General features: G+C 41.3%; 1 protein-coding gene across 1 annotated transcript in view; it reads right to left on the bottom strand.

Moving 5' to 3' along the window:
* WDR27 (WD repeat domain 27) overlaps window positions 1-20,782 on the bottom strand; it is an 896,914-nt gene that overhangs the window by 631,535 nt on the left and 244,597 nt on the right. The window contains 1 exon segment of the mRNA XM_053712226.1: window positions 13,780-13,858. Within this exon segment, the coding sequence (XP_053568201.1) occupies window positions 13,780-13,858 (79 nt within the window).

The raw sequence follows: 20,782 nt of genomic DNA, 5'->3' as shown, positions 1-20,782 counted from the left end.
GTACTATCATAAATAAGCACGGATTGTAATTAGACTAATCATATGAGGACTTAAGGTCATTGTTAGCACATAGTGCTTTTGTATAATATCTCCCTCTGTCAGGCCATTCGTAGTGAGGAGCGGAATAGAGCGATGTGACAGGGGACGTATCCATGCCCACGTCAGTACCTAACTGAACACTATTGGGTGAACGGCACACACCCTCTGCCTTAGCCAATCGCGGATGGCTTTACGTGATTGGTAGATTATACTTGTCTGTCAAACTAGCGAATTAGGATTGGTCAATGCACCTTTTTAAGGAAACCCCGGGTGGTGATCGAGTTAGCCTTTGATAAAGCGTATGCGAAACGCACGTTAGGCCGTTCGCACTGCTGCTCTCTTGTAATTGGTGTCTAAATATAGTAAACCGGGTAATAACTTATCTTAAAATTTGAATAACTATAGGTAATCTGTTGGCCCTTGAATTGGGCACCTACTTAGGTGAAATTGCGCAGCTTTGTTGGCGATAAGGGGAGTGTGGAGACTGATAATATTTGAATCAGTAATTACAGGCAATAGATGTATATCAGATAATAGTAACGTCTGCCACACTAACCTCTGAGCACGCTGCGGTTCCTAACTGAATCTATAGTGAAGCTTTATTTATTTACCCTGGTGAAACAACAAAATTTATGCTTACCTGATAAATTTATTTCTCTTGTGGTGTATCCAGTCCACGGATCATCCATTACTTGTGGGATATTCTCCTTCCCAACAGGAAGCTGCAAGAGGATCACCCACAGCAGAGCTGTCTATATAGCTCCTCCCCTAACTGCCACCTCCAGTCATTCGACCGAAGACAAGAAAGAAAAAGGAGAAACTATAGGGTGCAGTGGTGACTGTAGTTTAAAAATAAAAAACACCTGCCTTAAAATGACAGGGCGGGCCGTGGACTGGATACACCACAAGAGAAATAAATTTATCAGGTAAGCATAAATTTTGTTTTCTCTTGTAAGGTGTATCCAGTCCACGGATCATCCATTACTTGTGGGATACCAATACCAAAGCTATAGGACACGGATGAAGGGAGGGACAAGGCAGGCGCTTAAACGGAAGACACCACTGCCTGTAAGACCTTTCTCCCAAAAATAGCCTGAGAAGAAGCAAAAGTATCAAATTTGTAGAATTTAGAAAAAGTATGAAGCGAAGACCAAGTTGCCGCCTAACAAATCTGTTCAACAGAAGCCTCATTCTTAAAAGCCCATGTGGAAGCTACCGCTCTAGTAGAATGAGCTGTAATTCTTTCAGGAGGCTGCTGGCCAGCAGTCTCATAAGCTAAGCGGATTATACTTCTTAGCCAAAAGATAAGAGAAGTTGCCGAAGCCTTTCTGTCCAGAGTAGACAACAAACAATGCAGATGTTTGATGGAAATCTTTAGTAGCTTGTAAATAAAATTTTAAAGCGCGAACCACATCAAGATTGTGTAATAGACGTTCCTTCTTTGAAGAAGGATTAGGACACAGTGACGGAACAACAATCTCCTGATTGATATTTTTATTAGATACCACCTTAGGCAGAAAACCAGGTTTGGTACGTAACACTACCTTATCTGCATGGAAAATGAGATAAGGGGAATCACATTGTAAAGCAGATAACTCCAAAACTCTTCGAGCCGAGGAGATAGCTACTAAAAACAGAACTTTCCAAGATAAGAGCTTAATATCTATGGAATGCAAAGGTTCAAACGGAACCCCTTGAAGAACTTTAAGAACTAAATTTAAACTCCATGGCGGAGCAACAGGTTTAAACACAGGCTTGATTCCAACCAGAGCCTGACAAAACGCCTGAACATCTGGAACCTCAGCCAGACGTTTGTGCAAAAGAATAGACAGAGCAGAAATCTGTCCCTTTAAGGAACTAGCTGATAAACCCTTCTCCAATCCTTCTTGGAGAAAAGATAATATCCTAGGAATCCTGACATTACTCCATGAGTAACCCTTGGATTCACACCAATGAAGATATTTACACCATATCTTATGATAGATTTTCCTGGTGACAGGCTTTCTCGCCTGTATTAAGGTATCAATGACCGACTCTGAGAAACCACGCTTTGATCAAATCAAGCGTTCAATCTCCAAGCAGTCAGACGCAGAGAAATTAGATTTGGATGGTTGAAAGGACCCTGAAGTAGAAGGTCCTGTCTTAGCGGCAGAGTCCATGGTGGAAAGGATGACATGTCCACCAGATCTGCATACCAAGTCCTGCGAGGCCACGCAGGTGCTATCAAAATCACCGAAGCTCTCTCCTGTTTGATCTTGGCAATCAGACGAGGGAGCAGAGGAAACGGTGGAAACACATAAGCCAGGTTGAAGGACCAAGGCACTGCTAGAGCATCTATCAGTGCTGCCTTGGGATCCCTGGACCTGGATCCGTAACAAGGAAGCTTGGCGTTCTGACGAGACGCCATGAGATCCAGTTCTGGTTTGCCCCAAAGTTGAATCAACTGTGCAAATACCTCGGGATGGAGCTCCCACTCCCCCGGATGAAAAGTCTGTCGACTTAGAAAATCCGCCTCCCAGTTCTCTACTCCTGGGATATGGATAGCTGATAGATGGCAAGAGTGAATCTCTGCCCATAGAATTATCTTTGAAACCTCTAACATTGCTAGGGAACTCCTTGTTCCAACTTGATGGTTAATGTAAGCTACAGTCGTGATGTTGTCCGACTGAAATCTGATGAACCTGACCGCAGCTAGCTGAGGCCAAGCCTGAAGAGCATTGAATATCGCTCTTAGTTCCAGAATGTTTATCGGAAGGAGTGCCTCCTCCTGAGTCCACGATCCCTGAGCCTTCAGGGAGTTCCAGACTGCACCCCAGCCCAGAAGGCTGGCATCTGTTGTTACTATTGTCCAATCTGGCCTGTGGAAGGTCATACCTTTGGACAGATGGACCCAAGATAACCACCAGAGAAGAGAATCCCTGGTCTCTTGATCCAGATTTAGTAGAGGGGACAAATCTGTGTAATCCCCATTCCACTGACTGAGCATGCAGAGTTGCAGCGGTCTGAGATGTAGGCCGGCAAACGGCACTATTGTCGCTACCATTAAGACGATTACTTCCATACACTGAGCCACTGAAGGGCGAGAAGTAGAATAAAGAACACGGCAGGAATTTAGAAGTTTTGACAACCTGGCCTCTGTCAGGTAAATCTTCATTTTTACAGAATCTATCAGAGTTCCCAGGAAGGAAACTCTTGTGAGAGGGGATAGAGAACTCTTTTCTTCACTCACTTTCCACCCATGAGACCTCAGGAATGCCAGAACAATGTCCGTATGGGACTTGGCAATTTGAAAATTTGACGCCTGTATCAGAATGTCGTCTAGGTAAGGGGCTACTGCTATACCCCGCGGCCTTAGGACCAGCAGAAGTGACTCCAGAACCTTCGTAAAGATTCTTGGTGCCGTAGCTAACCCAAAGGGAAGAGCTACAAACTGGTAATGCCTGTCTAGGAAGGCGAACCTGAGAAACCGATGATGATCTCTGTGTATCGGAATGCGAAGATAAGCATCCTTTAAGTCCACGGTAGTCATATATTGACCCTCCTGGATCATAGGTAGGATGGTTCGAATAGTCTCCATTTTGAAGGATGGGACCCTGAGAAATTTGTTTAGGATCTTGAGATCTAAGATTGGTCTGAAGGTTCCCTCTTTCTTGGGAACCACAAACAGATTTGAATAGAAGCCTTGCCCCTGTTCCTCCTTTGGAACTGGGTGGATCACTCCCATAACTAGGAGGTCTTGAACACAATGTAAGAATGCCTCTCTCTTTATCTGGTTTGCAGATAATTGTGAGAGGTGAAATCTTCCTTTTGGGGAAGAAGCTTTGAAGTCCAGAAGATACCCCTGGGACACAATTTCCAACGCCCAGGGATCCTGGACATCTCTTGCCCAAGCCTGGGCAAAGAGAGAAAGTCTGCCCCCTACGAGATCCATTACCGGATCGGGGGCTGATCTTTCATGCTGTCTTAGAGGCAGCAGCAGGCTTTTTGGCCTGCCTTCCTTTGTTCCAAGCCTGGTTAGGTCTCCAGACCGGCTTGGACTGGGCAAAATTTCCCTCTTGTTTTGTATTAGAGGAAGTTGATGCTGCGCCAGTCTTGAAGTTTCGAAAGGCACAAAAATTAGTCTGTTTGGTCCTTAATTTGTTGGACCTATCCTGAGGAAGGGCGTGACCTTTTCCTCCAGTAATATCAGAAATGATCTCCTTCAGTCCGGGCCCGAATAGGGTCTGCCCCTTGAAGGGAATGTTGAGAAGCTTAGACTTTGAAGTAACGTCAGCTGACCAGGATTTAAGCCATAACGCCCTACGCGCTTGAATAGCAAAACCTGAGTTCTTAGCCGTTAGTTTGGTTAAATGAACAACAGCGTCAGAAACAAATGAATTGGCTAGCTTAAGAGCTTTAAGCTTGTCAAGTATATCATCCAATGGGGTTTCTACCTGTAGAGCCTCTTCCAGAGACTCAAACCAGAAGGCCGCAGCAGCAGTGACAGGGGCAATGCATGCAAGAGGCTGGAGAATAAAACCCTTTTGAATAAACATTTTCTTAAGGTAACCCTCTAACTTTTTATCCATTGGATCTAGGAAAGCACAACTGTCCTCGACTGGGATAGTTGTACGCTTAGCTAGGGTAGAGACTGCTCCCTCCACCTTAGGGACCGTTTGCCATAAGTCCTGTGTAGCGGCATCTATGGGAAACATCTTTTTAAAAACAGGAGGGGGAGAGAACGGTACACCTGGACTATCCCATTCCTTAGTAATAATTTCTGAAAACCTCTTAGGTATTGGAAAAACATCAGTGTAAACAGGCACTGCATAGTATTTATCCAATCTACACAATTTCTCTGGGACCATAATGGTGTCACAGTCATTCAGAGCAGCTAAAACCTCCCTGAGCAACACGGGGAGGTGTTCAAGCTTAAATTTAAATGTAGACATATCAGAATCAGGTTGAATTATCTTCCCTGAGTCAGAAAAATCACCCACAGATAGAAGCTCTCCTTCCTCAGCTTCTGCATATTGTGAGGGGATATCAGACATAGCTACTAAAGCGTCAGAGTGCTCTGTATTTTTCCTAGCCCCAGAGCTGTCTCGCTTTCCTTGTAACCCTGGTAGTTTGGACAATACCGCTGTAAGGGTATTATCCATAACTGCCGCCATGTCTTGTAAGGTAAACGCTATGGGCGCGCTATATGTACTTGGCACCTCTTGAGCGGGCGTCCCTTGAGCGGGAGTCATAGGTTCTGACACGTGGGGAGAGTTAGTCGGCATAACTTCCCCTTGTCAGGTTCCTCTGGTGATAAATCTTTTAAAGCCAGAATATGATCTTTATAACTTATAGTAAGATCAGTGCATTTGGTACACATTCTAAGAGGGGGTTCCACAATGGCTTCTAAACATAATGAACAAGGAGTTTCCTCTATGTCAGACATGTTTAACAGACTAGTAATGGGACCAGCAAGCTTTGAAAACACTTTAATTAATGTAAAAAAGCAGAATATAAAAAACGGTACTGTGCCTTTAAGCGAAAAAAACAAACACAAAAACTGCAAAACAGTGAAAAAAGCCGTTAACTCTATTTTAACAGTGTATGTACTAGGGTAAAATAGCATTGCACCCACTTGCAAATGGATGATTACCCCCTAAGGCTAAAAAACGAAGCCAAAAAACGGTAAAACCGTTATAACAGTCACAGGCAAACTGCCACAGCTCTACTGTGGCTCCTACCTTCCCATAAAACGACTTTTGTAGGCACAAAAACCCTTTAGAGAGGTCCAATATGTCAGGAGACTCCTTCAGGGAAGCTGGATGTCTCAGAGTTGAAAAGTTACTGTGTAATTAGAGCGCGAAAATAGGCCCCTCCCACCATGCACTGAAAGTCAGAGGGCCTAAAAAACTACTCCTAGGAGTTAAATAACAGCAATGTGGAAAAACTAGGCCCCAAATAAAGATTTATCACCCTTAGTAAAAAAACGTTCCTTATAATACATGTAAACGTTTCACATACTAAGTTATTAGAGCAATTAACATGAAAATTACCCTTTACTGCAAGCATGATGCCAGTTGTTATTAAATCACTGCATTCAGGCTTACCTCAAATATATCAGACACTGTCAGCATTTTCTAGACTTCTTATTATCTCTCTAGAAAAAAATATACTGAACATACCTCAAGGCAGTTGATTCTGCAGGCCGTTCTCCCAGCTGAAGTTTTTCCCATACTCTTCAGTTATGTGTGAGAACAGCAGTGGATCTTAGTTACAACCTGCTAAGATCATCAAAAACCTCAGGCAAAACACTTCTTCTAATTTCAGCCTGAGGTAAAAAACAGTACAACTCCGGTACCATTTAAAAATAACAAACTTTTGATTGAAGATAAACTACACTAAGTCACCACATCTCTCTATGCTACTTCCCTTGTCGAGAGCTGCAAGAGAATGACTGGAGGTGGCAGTTAGGGGAGGAGGTATATAGACAGCTCTGCTGTGGGTGATCCTCTTGCAGCTTCCTGTTGGGAAGTAGAATATCCCACAAGTAATGGATGATCCGTGGACTGGATACACCTTACAAGAGAAATACTTTTACTTAATTTTGTGGTTGATAGGAGGTAACTCCTATAATAGAGAGCTTACAGTGCTATTTTCTTTTAAATTTTATTTTCCTTATAGTTATTTTCTTTCTTTTCTAACAGTATAAGTGTTGTAACATAAACTTTCAAATCTAGTTAACGGACATGTGTTAATTGGAGATATATACCAGTGACTACAATTCGATCCTATGGACTCTGACATATCCTTTCTTGATTTTAAGTGGCGGTCCTGAAGGACTGAATGGGTAGGCAGCAGACGGTGTATGGTATTTTCTATCTTTTTATCATAATTAATCTCTATTGGAAATTCTAGTTTTTTTTAAAAAGTTATGGTCCATTTTGATGAATTAGTGCCTGGTTTTTAATAAACCTATTAAAAACAAGGGCACTTAAATTCATCAAAATTGACATTTCATTGTTTTCTTCAAAAACTTACCTTTTAATCCTGATTGCCGCTCCAGCGATTCCCTCGGATTCGTCATTTTGGACCCGTGAAGACGGCTTGCGACGGGCGGAGGAAGCACTGGAACGGCTGCCAGGATTAAAAGGTAAGTTTTTGAAGAAAATAGTGAAATGTCAATTTTGATGAATTAAAGTGCCCTTGTTTTTAATAGGTTTATTAACCCCTTAATGACAAGTGACGTACCAGGTACGTCCTGCAAAAACTTGCAGTTAGTGACAATGGACGTACCTGGTACGTCACTTGTCTAAGAGAGTGCTGGAAGCGATCGCAATCGCTTCCAGCAGCTCTCAGGGTATTGCAGTGATGCCTCGATATTGAGGCATCCTGCAATACCCTTAGAAAGCATCCGATGCAGAGAGAGCCACTCTGTGGCCCTCTCTGCACCGGTAGCGATGCGGCCGGTTCGTTGGTGGGTGGGAGCGCAACTGGGAGGCGGGTGGGCGGCCCATCGCTACCCGGCATCCGGCTCCTGTTAGTGCAATGTGCACGCCGGGTGCCGGGAGCGTGCGGGGGCGCGCGTGCGCGTGCGCGTGCGCGCGCGGATGCGCGCGCACGCCCGCGATCACCTACCCACACTGACACCAATGAGTGGGAAGAGGGGGGGAAATATATATATATGAGGATCTGGGAGGGGGAGGGGGTTGGGGTATTGTGGGGGGCTGCTACACTACAGAAAAAAATAAATTAGTAATAAAAAATAATTAAAAACACTTTTTTGGGGGGCAAATTGGGTACTGGCAGACAGCTGCCAGTACCCAAGATGGCGGCAATTAGGTAGGGGAGAGGGTTAGATTGCTGGGGGGGGGATCATGGAGGTTGGGGCTAAGGCAGGAGTCCATCACAGCTAAAACATTTTATTTTTTTTTATTAAAAAAAATAAAAACTCCTTTTATTTAGTACTGGCAGACTTTCTGCCAGTACTTAAGATGGCGGGGACAATTGTGGGGTGGGGGAGGGAAGAGAACTGTTTGGGAGGGATCAGGGGGTGGGATGTGTCAGGTGGGAGGCTGATCTCTACCCTAAAGCTAAAATTAACCCTGCAAGCTCCCTACAAGCTACCTAATTTAACCCCTTAACTGCTGGGCATAATTTACGTGTGGTGCGCAGCAGCATTTAGCGGCCTTCTACTTACCAAAAAGCAACCACAAAGCCATATAAGTCTGCTATTTCTGAACAAAGGGGATCCCAAAGAAGCATTTACAACCATTTGTGCCTTAATTGCAGAAGCTGTTTGTAAATAATTTCAGTGGGAAACCTAAAGTTTGTGACAAAATTTGTGAAAAAGTGAACTTTTTTTTTATTTGATGACATTTGGCGGTGAAATGGTGGCATGAAATATACCAAAATGGGCCTAGATCAATACTTTGGGTTGTCTTCTAAAAAAAAATATATACATGTCAAGGGATATTCAGGTATTCCTGACAGATATCAGGGTTCCAATGTAACTAGCGCTAATTTTGAAAAAAAGTTGTTTGGAAATAGCAAAGTGCTACTTGTATTTATGGCCCTATAACTTGCAAAAAAAGTAAAGAACATGTAAACATTGGGTATTTCTAAACTCAGGACAAAATTTAGAAACTATTTAGCATAGGTGTTTTTTGGTGATTGTAGATGTGTAACAGATTTTGGGGGTCAAAGTTAGAAAAAGTGTGTTTTTTTCAATTTTTTCCTCATATTTTATATTTTTTTTTATAGGAAATTATAAGATATGATGAAAATAATGGTATCCTTAGAAAGTCCATTTAATGGCGAGAAAAACGGTATATAATATGTATGGGTACAGTAAATGAGTAAGAGGAAAATTACAGCTAAACACAAACACTGCAGAAATGTAAAAATAGCCATTGTCATTAAGGGTAAGAAAATTGAAAAATGGTCCGGTCATTAAGGGGTTAAAAACCGTGCACTAATTCATCAAAATGGACCTTCACTTTAAGTACAGGAGTCAAAGGGGATAGTACGGTAGAAGCATTTTGTTTTTTTCTTAAATATTTGTCCCAAATTTGGAAAGTTGCTAATGTAGTATATGATGGTTGCTTTTGAAAGGTTCTATGGTTAGGGGAAGCCAACAGGCACTGCATAGTTGTCTAGCATCAGCAAAATCATGTTTAATCTGAACCCACTCCTTAATCTGGGTGTGTTTGCACCAGACCAGTCTAGGATCCTAGCATGGAACATTGCTATTCTATAATATCATTAAATTGATAAATTCACCTCGTACTAATTTAATCTGAACCCACTCCTTAATCTGGGTGTGTTTGCACCAGACCAGTCTAAGATCCTAGCATGGAACATTGCTATTCTATAATATCATTAAATTGATAAGTTCACCTCATACTAAATATTTGTTTGCTTCCCAGACAAAAACTTTCCAATATACCATTCAAATACACTAAACCTCAATACCCGCAATGTAAAGGGATTCAATTCCCCATGCAAAAAATCAAAAGCTTTTTCACATATGGCAAAAAGATATCAGATATCCTGTTTTTACATGAGACCCACTTCAAAAAACGTTAAAGAGAACCTAAATATCTAGGCCCTATCTACTGTATACTCAACATTACCAAAGTTCTGGCACATAAAAAGTGAACAAACAAATTAATTACAGCACCCACTATTCACAAGAGCACGGAGGAGGTTTACCAAGCCTGTATGGATCCAAGTAAGAAAGTAGTCTCCAGCTGTGATGAAAAATTTACCTTTATTTTACATACAGGAACCAGTGAAGCAACGTTTCGGGCTAACAATAAGCCCTTTCTCAAGCCTTGAGAAAGGGCTTATTGTTAGCCCGAAACGTTGCTTCACTGGTTCCTGTATGTAAAATAAAGGTCAATTTTTAATCACAGCTGGAGACTACTTTCTTACATAAAAAGTGAAGTCAGCATTCCTTCTTAAAGATTAATTCCGTTCACCATTTCACATCTCACCAGAGCTGTCTGGGAACCAAAGAAATGTTTAGCACGAGGTGAACTTATCAATTTAATGAGGATTAATAAGAGGAAAAGTACTGAAATCAACTTCAATAATTTAAATATAAATTCTATTGTACATTAAAAAAAAAATACATATGCAGATGAAGTTTTGGATTATAAAGCTCTCCTCTAATGAAAACAAAGGGCTGTAGTCCTAGCACCCAAATGTAAAATCATCATTGATAAGATAGACAAACAACTGGAATACAACTACTTTATAAAAGATGTGTTAATCTAAGGTAAACTAAAGTATTAAATCCATAAGCATTTCTAGGCATGTAGGAACAGTGTGGATAATAAACATAGAAATAGATTGCCTATAGGTGGAAACTACATCATTGATAAATATTTTAAATTGAAAATTCTGTTTACTTATTGAAAGTACCATACTTCAGATATTTTTAATATAGAAAATTGTAAAAGTGTACAATAAATTATGCCCAGATCAGTGGGGAACAGATAGAATTATATCACACATCTAATATCAGGTTCTACAACCGATCAAGTTGGATTTTTCAGAGTAAGTATACTGCACGAATTATCAAGTGTTGATCTACACAAACCAAAGTCAAGTTATTTCATCCTCAGCTTTAACTGGAACACTAGAAAAAGAACTCTTTAGGACCTGCGCCTCTTTATCCACTATTTACATTTCTAAACAGTCCTTTGGGAGAGACTGATAGAAGGCAGCGGTTCACAAATAAGGGGAGTATTATTCTTGTCATATCTATACTGATATTGTTATAACATCTACCATATCCTGTATAGAATCATGTTGTGTACAATAAATACATCATGAAGAAAACAGAGCATTTTTAACATATTGATACTAAAATAAATGGCAGTTCTTCTATCTTACAGTCTTGATGGAATAAGACAGATATAGTTGCATACACTATAGGAATACCTTCTCAGATATCCAAAGGATTTTCAAGAAAATGAAAGAAATGTAAACCTAGTATGATAAAACATTCTCTGATCAGGCTGTGGCATTTCCTTAAATATATTATACTGTAGCTTTTCAAAATACACAATTAATGCGTTTCACCTTCATAGGATACATGAAAGATACATTCCAGCATCTACATTTTCAGTTCCTGTCCTATAGTGACATACACTACTAATAATAATTGAGGTCAGGTGTTTCAGCCACCCTCATCGCTAGCAGGTACAAAAAATCTAGCACATAGCCATGACATCTCCATAGACAAACACTGGCAGTACAATGAGTCATACTGATGAGTTGTGACTTGTGGCACTGTGATAGAATGCCACCTTTGTCACAAGTCAGTTCCTGAAATTTCTGTTCTACTAGATCTGCCCCAGTCAACTGTGTTATTTTTGTGTAGCGGAAGCATCTAGGAGCAACAACTGCTCACCCATTAAGTGGTAGACCACACAAATTCAAAGTGTGAGGCCCCTAAGACCTGAAGCATGTAGCAAGCAAAAATCGCCTACCATCTGTTGCATAATTCATTACAGAGTTCCAAATTGCCTCTGGAAGCAAAATCAGCAAAAGTATAAGAAGAAGTAGCTGTACACAAGCCTTCCATCACCATGTGCAATGTCACGTGATGGCTGGGGTGGTGTAAAGCAAATCGCCTCTGGAGCAGTGTAAATCTGTACCCCGGAATGATAAATCATGCTTCACGATCTTGCAGTCTGAAAGAAGAATCTGGGTGTGGCGGATGCCAGATGAACGCAATCTACCTTGATGTATAGTGCCTACTGTAATGTTTGATAATAGTCTGGGGCTGCTCTTCAGAGTTTGGTGCTAGGCCCCTTAGCTCCAGTGAAGGGTCAACTTAATATTACAGGATACAAAGACATTTTAGGCATTTAAGTGCTTCTAACTTTGTGGCAACAGCTTGGAGAAGGCCCTTTCCTTTTCCAGCATGACTTTGCCCTTGTGCACAAAACAAGGTCCATGAAGATATGATTTGATGAGTCTGGTATGGAGCAACTGGAGTGGCCCTGCACAGAGCCCTGACCTCAACCTCACTGAACACCTATGGGATGAATTGGAATGCTGATAGTGAGCCAGAAGTTCTCACTCATCAAACATCAGTGCCCAACCACACAAATGTTCTTTTGGCTGAATGGGCACAAATTCACACAGCCAAACTCTAAAATCTTGTGGAAAGTCTTGTCAGAACAGTGATGATTGTTAGCCTCAAAGGAGGGGCCAGCTTTATATTTATTAAAATGGGATGCCCAACAAACTCATATAGATGTGATGGTCAGGTGTCCACATACTTTTGGTCATATAGTTTAGTTTGAGGAGAAGAAAAACATGGAATAGTACAGGTAACAACAAGACAAGAAAAATAAATGGGGAGGGTCTTAACCCCTTAAGCCACCTGAATGTAGCTACTACGTCACAGGGCACTTTGCCCAGCCTACCCTGCTGACGTAGTAGCTACGTCCTAACTTCTGCCTCATGCTGCGGTTCCAGAAGTAGCAAACATAGCAGGAAATATGTTAACTCTCTCAATACCAAAGAGCTAAGGCCCCGTACTACACAAGTACCCCTTGCGCCAGTATGGGGCTGCCTGCTAAACATAGCCGCTATAGCACTAAAGTATAGTAAGCATAAGCACACAAGTAAAAACCCTGAGATAACCCTTCTTAAAGGAGACACAGCAAATAAAAGACCCAGCACTGCAACGTAAACATAAATGTTCTGAAGTACCAAAGTACTCACTGTGTGAGTGACAAGAGATACTTACCCAAAAAGACACCCACTCCAGCTGATATGCCTGTATAGAGTAGAGAGGCCATCCAGTAATTTACTAAACAGCATAGTATATACTGAAGGAGTAGATCAACATGGCCAAACAGGAGGATGCTGAAGGGTCAGTCCCAGAGACACCTGTGGCAGGCTTGTGACCACAACTCCTGCAGGAGATTTACATTGTATATTCTAATAATCAAATTGTCTTGTGCTCATTTACCCTTTGATCTGGCTGTGCAAAGTATAGTAAACTAACTGAGTTGAAATGGAAAATTCTATATTGAAATGCACCCTGTTGGTTGGTTCATGTTTCTGATTCTAAACATAAATGAAAGTTAGAAAAAATACAGTCAAAAAAGAACAGAGATTCTACACACATCCACTAATAAGGAAGACATTAAAGGGACAGTCAACTCCAAAAATCTTATAGTTTTGATAGATAATCCATTTTTTACCCATTCCCCACTTTTGCATAACCAACATTGTTATATTAATATACTTTTTACCTCTGTGATTACCTTGTACCTAAGTCTCTTCTGACAGCCCCCTGATCACATGACTTTTTATTTATTTTCTATTGACTTGCATTTTAGCCAATTAGTGCCATGTCATCCACAACCCACGGGCGTGAGCACAATGTTATCTATATGGCCCACATAAACTAGCAGTCTCCTGTTGTGAAAAGCAAATAAAAAAATAAAACGAATGGCTTAGAAACAGGCAGAGATTTAGAGGTTTAAATGTTCTAAAGTATATTAATTTATCAATGTTGGTTGTACAAAGCTGGGGAATGGGTAATAAAGGTGTTATCTTCCTTTTTAAACAATAACAATTTTGGTGTTTACTGTCTCTTTAAACTTTCATTCTCAAGAGTAAAATATAAGAACATTTCATATTGTCTGATTATCAAAACTTCAGCACTACTTTCTTTTTTGTTTCCTTTTACATATATATCAATCAATAATCTCAATACTTATTTTTCCTTACCTAGGTGCTGTAGAATAGCCAGAGGACTTCACTTTGTTATGAAAAACAAGAGGTTTGTCTTTCACAGTGTTCTTTAGACCTGCAACGACAACAAAATAACTGATCTGTGTGCTTTAGAAACTATATTCAAAATACATGAAAAGCAAGGACACAAAATATTCCAAAATTGAATAAATTCTAATATTAATTCTGTTGTTTTGTTATGCTTGTTTAAAAAAAATAATCAACTCATACTTATTCTATCAACGCATACATTAAAAAGAACAGATATATATGGAGAGAACTCCACACACACATAAACACACACACACACACACACACAAACACATAAACACACACATAAACACACACACACACATAAACACACACACACATAAACACACACACACATAAACACACACACACACATAAACACACACACACACATAAACACACACATAAACACATAAACACACACACACATAAACACACACACACATAAACACACAAATAAACACACACACACACATAAACACACACACACATAAACACACACACACATAAACACACACATAAACACACAAATAAACACACACACACATAAACACACACACATAAACACACACACACACACATACACACTCACACACACACACATAAACACACACACACATAAACACACACACACACACATACACACTCACACACATACATACACACATATACAGGTGAAACTCTAAAAATTAGAATATCGTGCAAAAGTTAATTTATTTCACTAATGCAACTTAAAAGGTGAAACTAATATATGAGATAGACTCATTACATGCAAAGCAAGATAGTTCAAGCCGTGATTTGTCATAATTGTGATGATTATGGATTACAGCTGATGAAAACCCCAAATCCACAATCTCAGAAAATTAGAATATTACATGCAATCAATAAAACAAGGATTGTACATAGAACAATATCGGACCTCTCAAAAACAGAATTTATGCTTACCTGATAAATTACTTTCTCCAACGGTGTGTCCGGTCCACGGCGTCATCCTTACTTGTGGGATATTCTCTTCCCCAACAGGAAATGGCAAAGAGTCCCAGCAAAGCTGGTCACATGATCCCTCCTAGGCTCCGCCCACCCCAGTCATTCGACCGACGGATAGGAGGAAATATATATAGGAGAAACCATATGATACCGTGGTGACTGTAGTTAGAGAAAATAATTCATCAGACCTGATTAAAAAACCAGGGCGGGCCGTGGACCGGACACACCGTTGGAGAAAGTAATTTATCAGGTAAGCATAAATTCTGTTTTCTCCAACATTGGTGTGTCCGGTCCACGGCGTCATCCTTACTTGTGGGAACCAATACCAAAGCTTTAGGACACGGATGAAGGGAGGGAGCAAATCAGGTCACCTAAATGGAAGGCACCACGGCTTGCAAAACCTTTCTCCCAAAAATAGCCTCCGAAGAAGCAAAAGTATCAAATTTGTAAAATTTGGCAAAAGTGTGCAGTGAAGACCAAGTCGCTGCCTTACATATCTGGTCAACAGAAGCCTCGTTCTTGAAGGCCCATGTGGAAGCCACAGCCCTAGTGGAGTGAGCTGTGATTCTTTCAGGAGGCTGCCGTCCGGCAGTCTCATAAGCCAATCGGATAATGCTTTTAAGCCAAAAGGAAAGAGAGGTAGAAGTCGCTTTTTGACCTCTCCTTTTACCAGAATAAACAACAAACAAGGAAGATGTTTGTCTGAAATCTTTAGTAGCCTCTAAATAGAATTTTAGAGCACGGACTACGTCCAAATTGTGTAACAAACGTTCCTTCTTTGAAACTGGATTCGGACACAAAGAAGGTACAACAATCTCCTGGTTAATATTTTTGTTGGAAACAACTTTCGGAAGAAAACCAGGCTTAGTACGCAAAACCACCTTATCTGCATGGAACACCAGATAGGGCAGAGAACACTGCAGAGCAGATAACTCTGAAACTTTTCTAGCAGAAGAAATTGCAACCAAAAACAAAACTTTCCAAGATAGTAACTTAATATCTATGGAATGTAAGGGTTCAAACGGAACCCCTTGAAGAACTGAAAGAACTAGATTTAGACTCCAGGGAGGAGTCAAAGGTCTGTAAACAGGCTTGATCCTAACCAGAGCCTGAACAAATGCTTGAACATCTGGCACGGCTGCCAGTCTTTTGTGAAGTAAAACAGATAAAGCAGAGATCTGTCCCTTTAGAGAACTTGCAGATAATCCTTTCTCCAAACCTTCTTGTAGAAAGGATAGAATCTTAGGAATTCTTATCTTGTTCCATGGGAATCCTTTAGATTCACACCAACAGATATATTTTTTCCATATTTTATGGTAAATTTTTCTAGTTACAGGCTTTCTAGCCTGAATCAGAGTATCTATTACAGAATCTGAAAACACACGCTTTGATAAAATCAAGCGTTCAATCTCCAAGCCGTCAGTTGGAGGGAAACCAGATTCGGATGTTCGAATGGACCCTGAACAAGAAGGTCCTGTCTCAAAGGTAGCTTCCATGGTGGAGCCGATGACATATTCACCAGGTCTGCATACCAAGTCCTGCGTGGCCATGCAGGAGCTATCAAGATCACCGAGGCCCTCTCCTGATTGATCCTGGCTACCAGCCTGGGGATGAGAGGAAACGGTGGGAATACATAAGCTAGGTTGAAGGTCCAAGGTGCTACTAGTGCATCTACTAGAGTCGCCTTGGGATCCCTGGATCTGGACCCGTAGCAAGGAACCTTGAAGTTCTGACGAGACGCCATCAGATCCATGTCTGGAATGCCCCATAATTGAGTTATTTGGGCAAAGATTTCCGGATGGAGTTCCCACTCCCCCGGATGGAATGTCTGACGACTCAGAAAATCCGCTTCCCAATTTTCCACTCCTGGGATGTGGATCGCAGACAAGTGGCAGGAGTGATCCTCCGCCCATTGAATTATCTTGGTCACTTCTTTCATCGCCAGGGAACTCCTTGTTCCCCCCTGATGATTGATATATGCAACGGTCGTCACGTTGTCTGACTGAAACCTTATGAATTTGGCCTTTGCTAGTTGAGGCCAAGCTCTGAGAGCATTGAATATCGCTCTCAGTTCCAGAATATTTATCGGGAGAAGAGACTCTTCCCGAGACCATAGACCCTGAGCTTTCAGGGATTCCCAGACCGCGCCCCAGCCCACTAGGCTGGCGTCGGTCGTGACAATGACCCACTCTGGTCTGCGGAAGCTCATTCCCTGTGACAGATTGTCCAGGGTCAGCCACCAACGGAGTGAATCTCTGGTCTTTTGATCTACTTGAATCGTCGGAGACAAGTCTGTATAATCCCCATTCCACTGTCTGAGCATGCACAGTTGTAATGGTCTTAGATGAATTCGTGCAAAAGGAACTATGTCCATTGTTGCAACCATCAATCCTATTACTTCCATGCACTGCGCTATGGAAGGACGAGGAACAGAATGAAGTACTTGACAAGAGCTTAGAAGTTTTGATTTTCCGACCTCTGTCAGAAAAATCCTCATTTCTAAGGAATCTATTATTGTTCCCAAGAAGGGAACTCTTGTTGACGGGGACAGAGAACTTTTTTCTTTGTTCACCTTCCATCCGTGAGATCTGAGAAAGGCTAGGACGATGTCCGTATGAGCCTTTGCTTTTGACAGGGACGACGCTTGAATCAGGATGTCGTCCAAGTAAGGTACTACTGCAATGCCCCTTGGTCTTAGAACCGCTAGAAGGGACCCTAGTACCTTTGTGAAAATCCTTGGAGCAGTGGCTAATCCGAATGGAAGTGCCACAAACTGGTAATGCTTGTCCAGAAAAGCGAACCTTAGGAACTGATGATGTTCCTTGTGGATAGGAATATGTAGGTACGCATCCTTTAAATCCACGGTAGTCATAAATTGATTTTCCTGGATAGTAGGTAGGATCGTTCGAATAGTTTCCATTTTGAACGATGGTACCCTAAGAAATTTGTTTAGGATCTTTAGATCCAAAATTGGTCTGAATGTTCCCTCTTTTTTGGGAACTATGAACAGATTGGAATAAAATCCCATTCCTTGTTCTCTTATTGGAACTGGATGTATCACTCCCATCTTTAACAGGTCTTCTACACAATGTAAGAATGCCTGTTTCTTTATTTGGTTTGAAGATAATTGAGACCTGTGGAACCTTCCCCTTGGGGGTAGTTCCTTGAATTCCAGGAGATAACCTTGAGAAACTATTTCTAGCGCCCAAGGATCCTGAACATCTCTTGCCCAAGCCTGAGCAAAGAGAGAAAGTCTGCCCCCCACTAGATCCGGTCCCGGATCGGGGGCTATCCCTTCATGCTGTTTTGGTAGCAGTGGTAGGCTTCTTGGCCTGCTTACCCTTGTTCCAGCCTTGCATTGGTTTCCAGGCTGGTTTGGGTTGTGAAGTATTACCCTCTTGCTTAGAGGATACAGAATTAGAGGCTGGTCCGTTTCTGCGAAAGGGACGAAAATTAGGCTTATTTTTAGCCTTAAAAGACCTATCCTGTGGGAGGGCGTGGCCCTTTCCCCCAGTGATGTCTGAAATAATCTCTTTCAAATCAGGTCCAAATAATGTTTTACCTTTGAAAGGAATGTTAAGCAATTTTGTCTTGGAAGACACATCCGCTGACCAAGACTTTAGCCAAAGCGCTCTGTGCGCCACTTTTCGCCGCTAATCTAGCTAATTGCAAAGCGGCATCTAAAACAAAAGAGTTAGCCAATTTAAGTGCTTGAACTCTGTCCATAACCTCCTCATACGAAGATTCTTTACTGAGCGACTTTTCTAGTTCCTCGAACCAGAAACACGCTGCCGTAGTGACAGGAACAATGCATGAAATTGGTTGTAGAAGGTAACATTGCTGTACAAAAATCTTTTTAAGCAAACCCTCTAATTTCTTATCCATAGGATATTTGAAAGCACAACTATCTTCGATAGGAATAGTAGTGCATTTGTTTAGAGTAGACACCGCCCCCTCGACCTTGGGGACTGTCTGCCATAAGTCCTTTCTGGGGTCGACTATAGGAAATAATTTCTTAAATATAGGGGGGGGGGAACAAAAGGTATGCCGGGCCTTTCCCACTCTTTATTTACTATGTCCGCCACCCGCTTGGGTATAGGAAAAGCGTCGGGGGGCACCGGAACCTCTAGGAACTTGTCCATCTTACATAATTTCTCTGGAATGACCAAATTGTCACAATCATCCAGAGTAGATAACACCTCTTTAAGCAGTGCGCGGAGATGTTCTAATTTAAATTTAAATGTCACAACATCAGGTTCAGCTTGATGAGAAATTTTTCCTGAATCTGAGATTTCTCCATCAGACAAAACCTCCCTCATGGTCCCTTGAGATTGGTGTAAGGGTATGTCAGAACAGTTATCATCAGCGTCCTCTTGCTCTTCAGTGTTTAAAACAGAGCAATCGCACTTTCTCTGATAAGTAGGCATTTTGGATAAAAGATTTGCTATGGAGTTATCCATTACAGCTGTTAATTGTTGCATGGTAATAAGTATTGGCGCACTAGATGTACTAGGGGCCTCCTGTGTGGAAATAACTGGTGTAGACACAGTAGGGGATGATGTAGTATCATGTTTACTCCCCTCATTTGAGGAATCATCTTGGGCAATATCATTATCTGTGGCATTACTATCCTTACTTTGTTTGGACACTATGGCACAATTATCACATAAATTTAAATGGGGAGACACATTGGCTTTCATACATAAAGAACATAGCTTATCTGATGGTACAGACATGTTAAACAGGCTTAAACTTGTCAACAAAGCACAAAAAACGTTTTAAAATAAAACCGTTACTGTCACTTTAAATTTCAAACTGAAAACACTTTATTACTGAATATGTGAAAAAGTATGAAGGAATTGTTCAAAATTCACCAAAATTTCACCACAGTGTCTTAAAGCATTAAAAGTATTGCACACCAAATTTCAGAGCTTTAACCCTTAAATTAACGGAACCGGAGCCGTTTTCAAATTTAACCCCTATACAGTCCCAGCTATATGCTTTGCTGAGACCCAACCAAGCCAAGAGGGGAATACGATACCAAATGACGCCTTCTAGAAGCTTTTTTAGTGATTCTTAGATCCTCACACATGCATCTGCATGCCTTGCTCTCCAAAAACAACTGCGCAGTAATGGCGCGAAAATGAGGCTGAGTCTATAACTAGAAAGGCCCCCAGACTAAAAAAAAGGTGTCCAACACAGTGCCTGCCGTTTTTTAAACGTTCCCCAAGATTATAATGCCAATTATAAGCTACAATCTGCATAATATGCCCCAATAAAGCAATCGTTTTAGCCCATAAAAATGTCTACCAGTTTTTAAGCCCTTTTTTAAGCCCTTTATTCTTTTATATTTGACTAAGAAAATGGCTTACCGGTCCCCATGAGGGGAAATGACAGCCTTCCAGCATTACATGGTCTTGTTAGAAATATGGCTAGTCATACCTTAAGCAGAAAGATCTGCTAACTGTTTCCCCCAACTGAAGTTACTTCATCTCAACAGTCCTGTGTGGAAACAGCAATCGATTTTAGTTACTGTCTGCTAAAATCATCTTCCTCTTACAAACAGAAATCTTCATCTTTTTCTGTTTCAGAGTAAATAGTACATACCAGCACTATTTTAAAATAACAAACACTTGATAGAAGAATAAAAACTACATTTAAACACCAAAAAACTCTTAACCATCTCCGTGGAGATGTTGCCTGTGCAACGGCAAAGAGAATGACTGGGGTGGGCGGAGCCTAGGAGGGATCATGTGACCAGCTTTGCTGGGACTCTTTGCCATTTCCTGTTGGGGAAGAGAATATCCCACAAGTAAGGATGACGCCGTGGACCGGACACACCAATGTTGGAGAAAGTATAAGCATGTATACTGTATGTACTCAGTACTTTGTTTGGGCCCCTTTTGCAGCAATAACTGCTTCAATGCGGCGTGGCATGGAAGCTATCAGCCTGTAGCACTGCTGAGGTGTTATGGAAGACCAG

Source organism: Bombina bombina, chromosome 4 (genome assembly GCF_027579735.1).
Source record: "Bombina bombina isolate aBomBom1 chromosome 4, aBomBom1.pri, whole genome shotgun sequence".
Lineage (NCBI taxonomy): Eukaryota > Metazoa > Chordata > Amphibia > Anura > Bombinatoridae > Bombina > Bombina bombina.
This window is presented reverse-complemented; position numbering and strand designations above follow the sequence as displayed.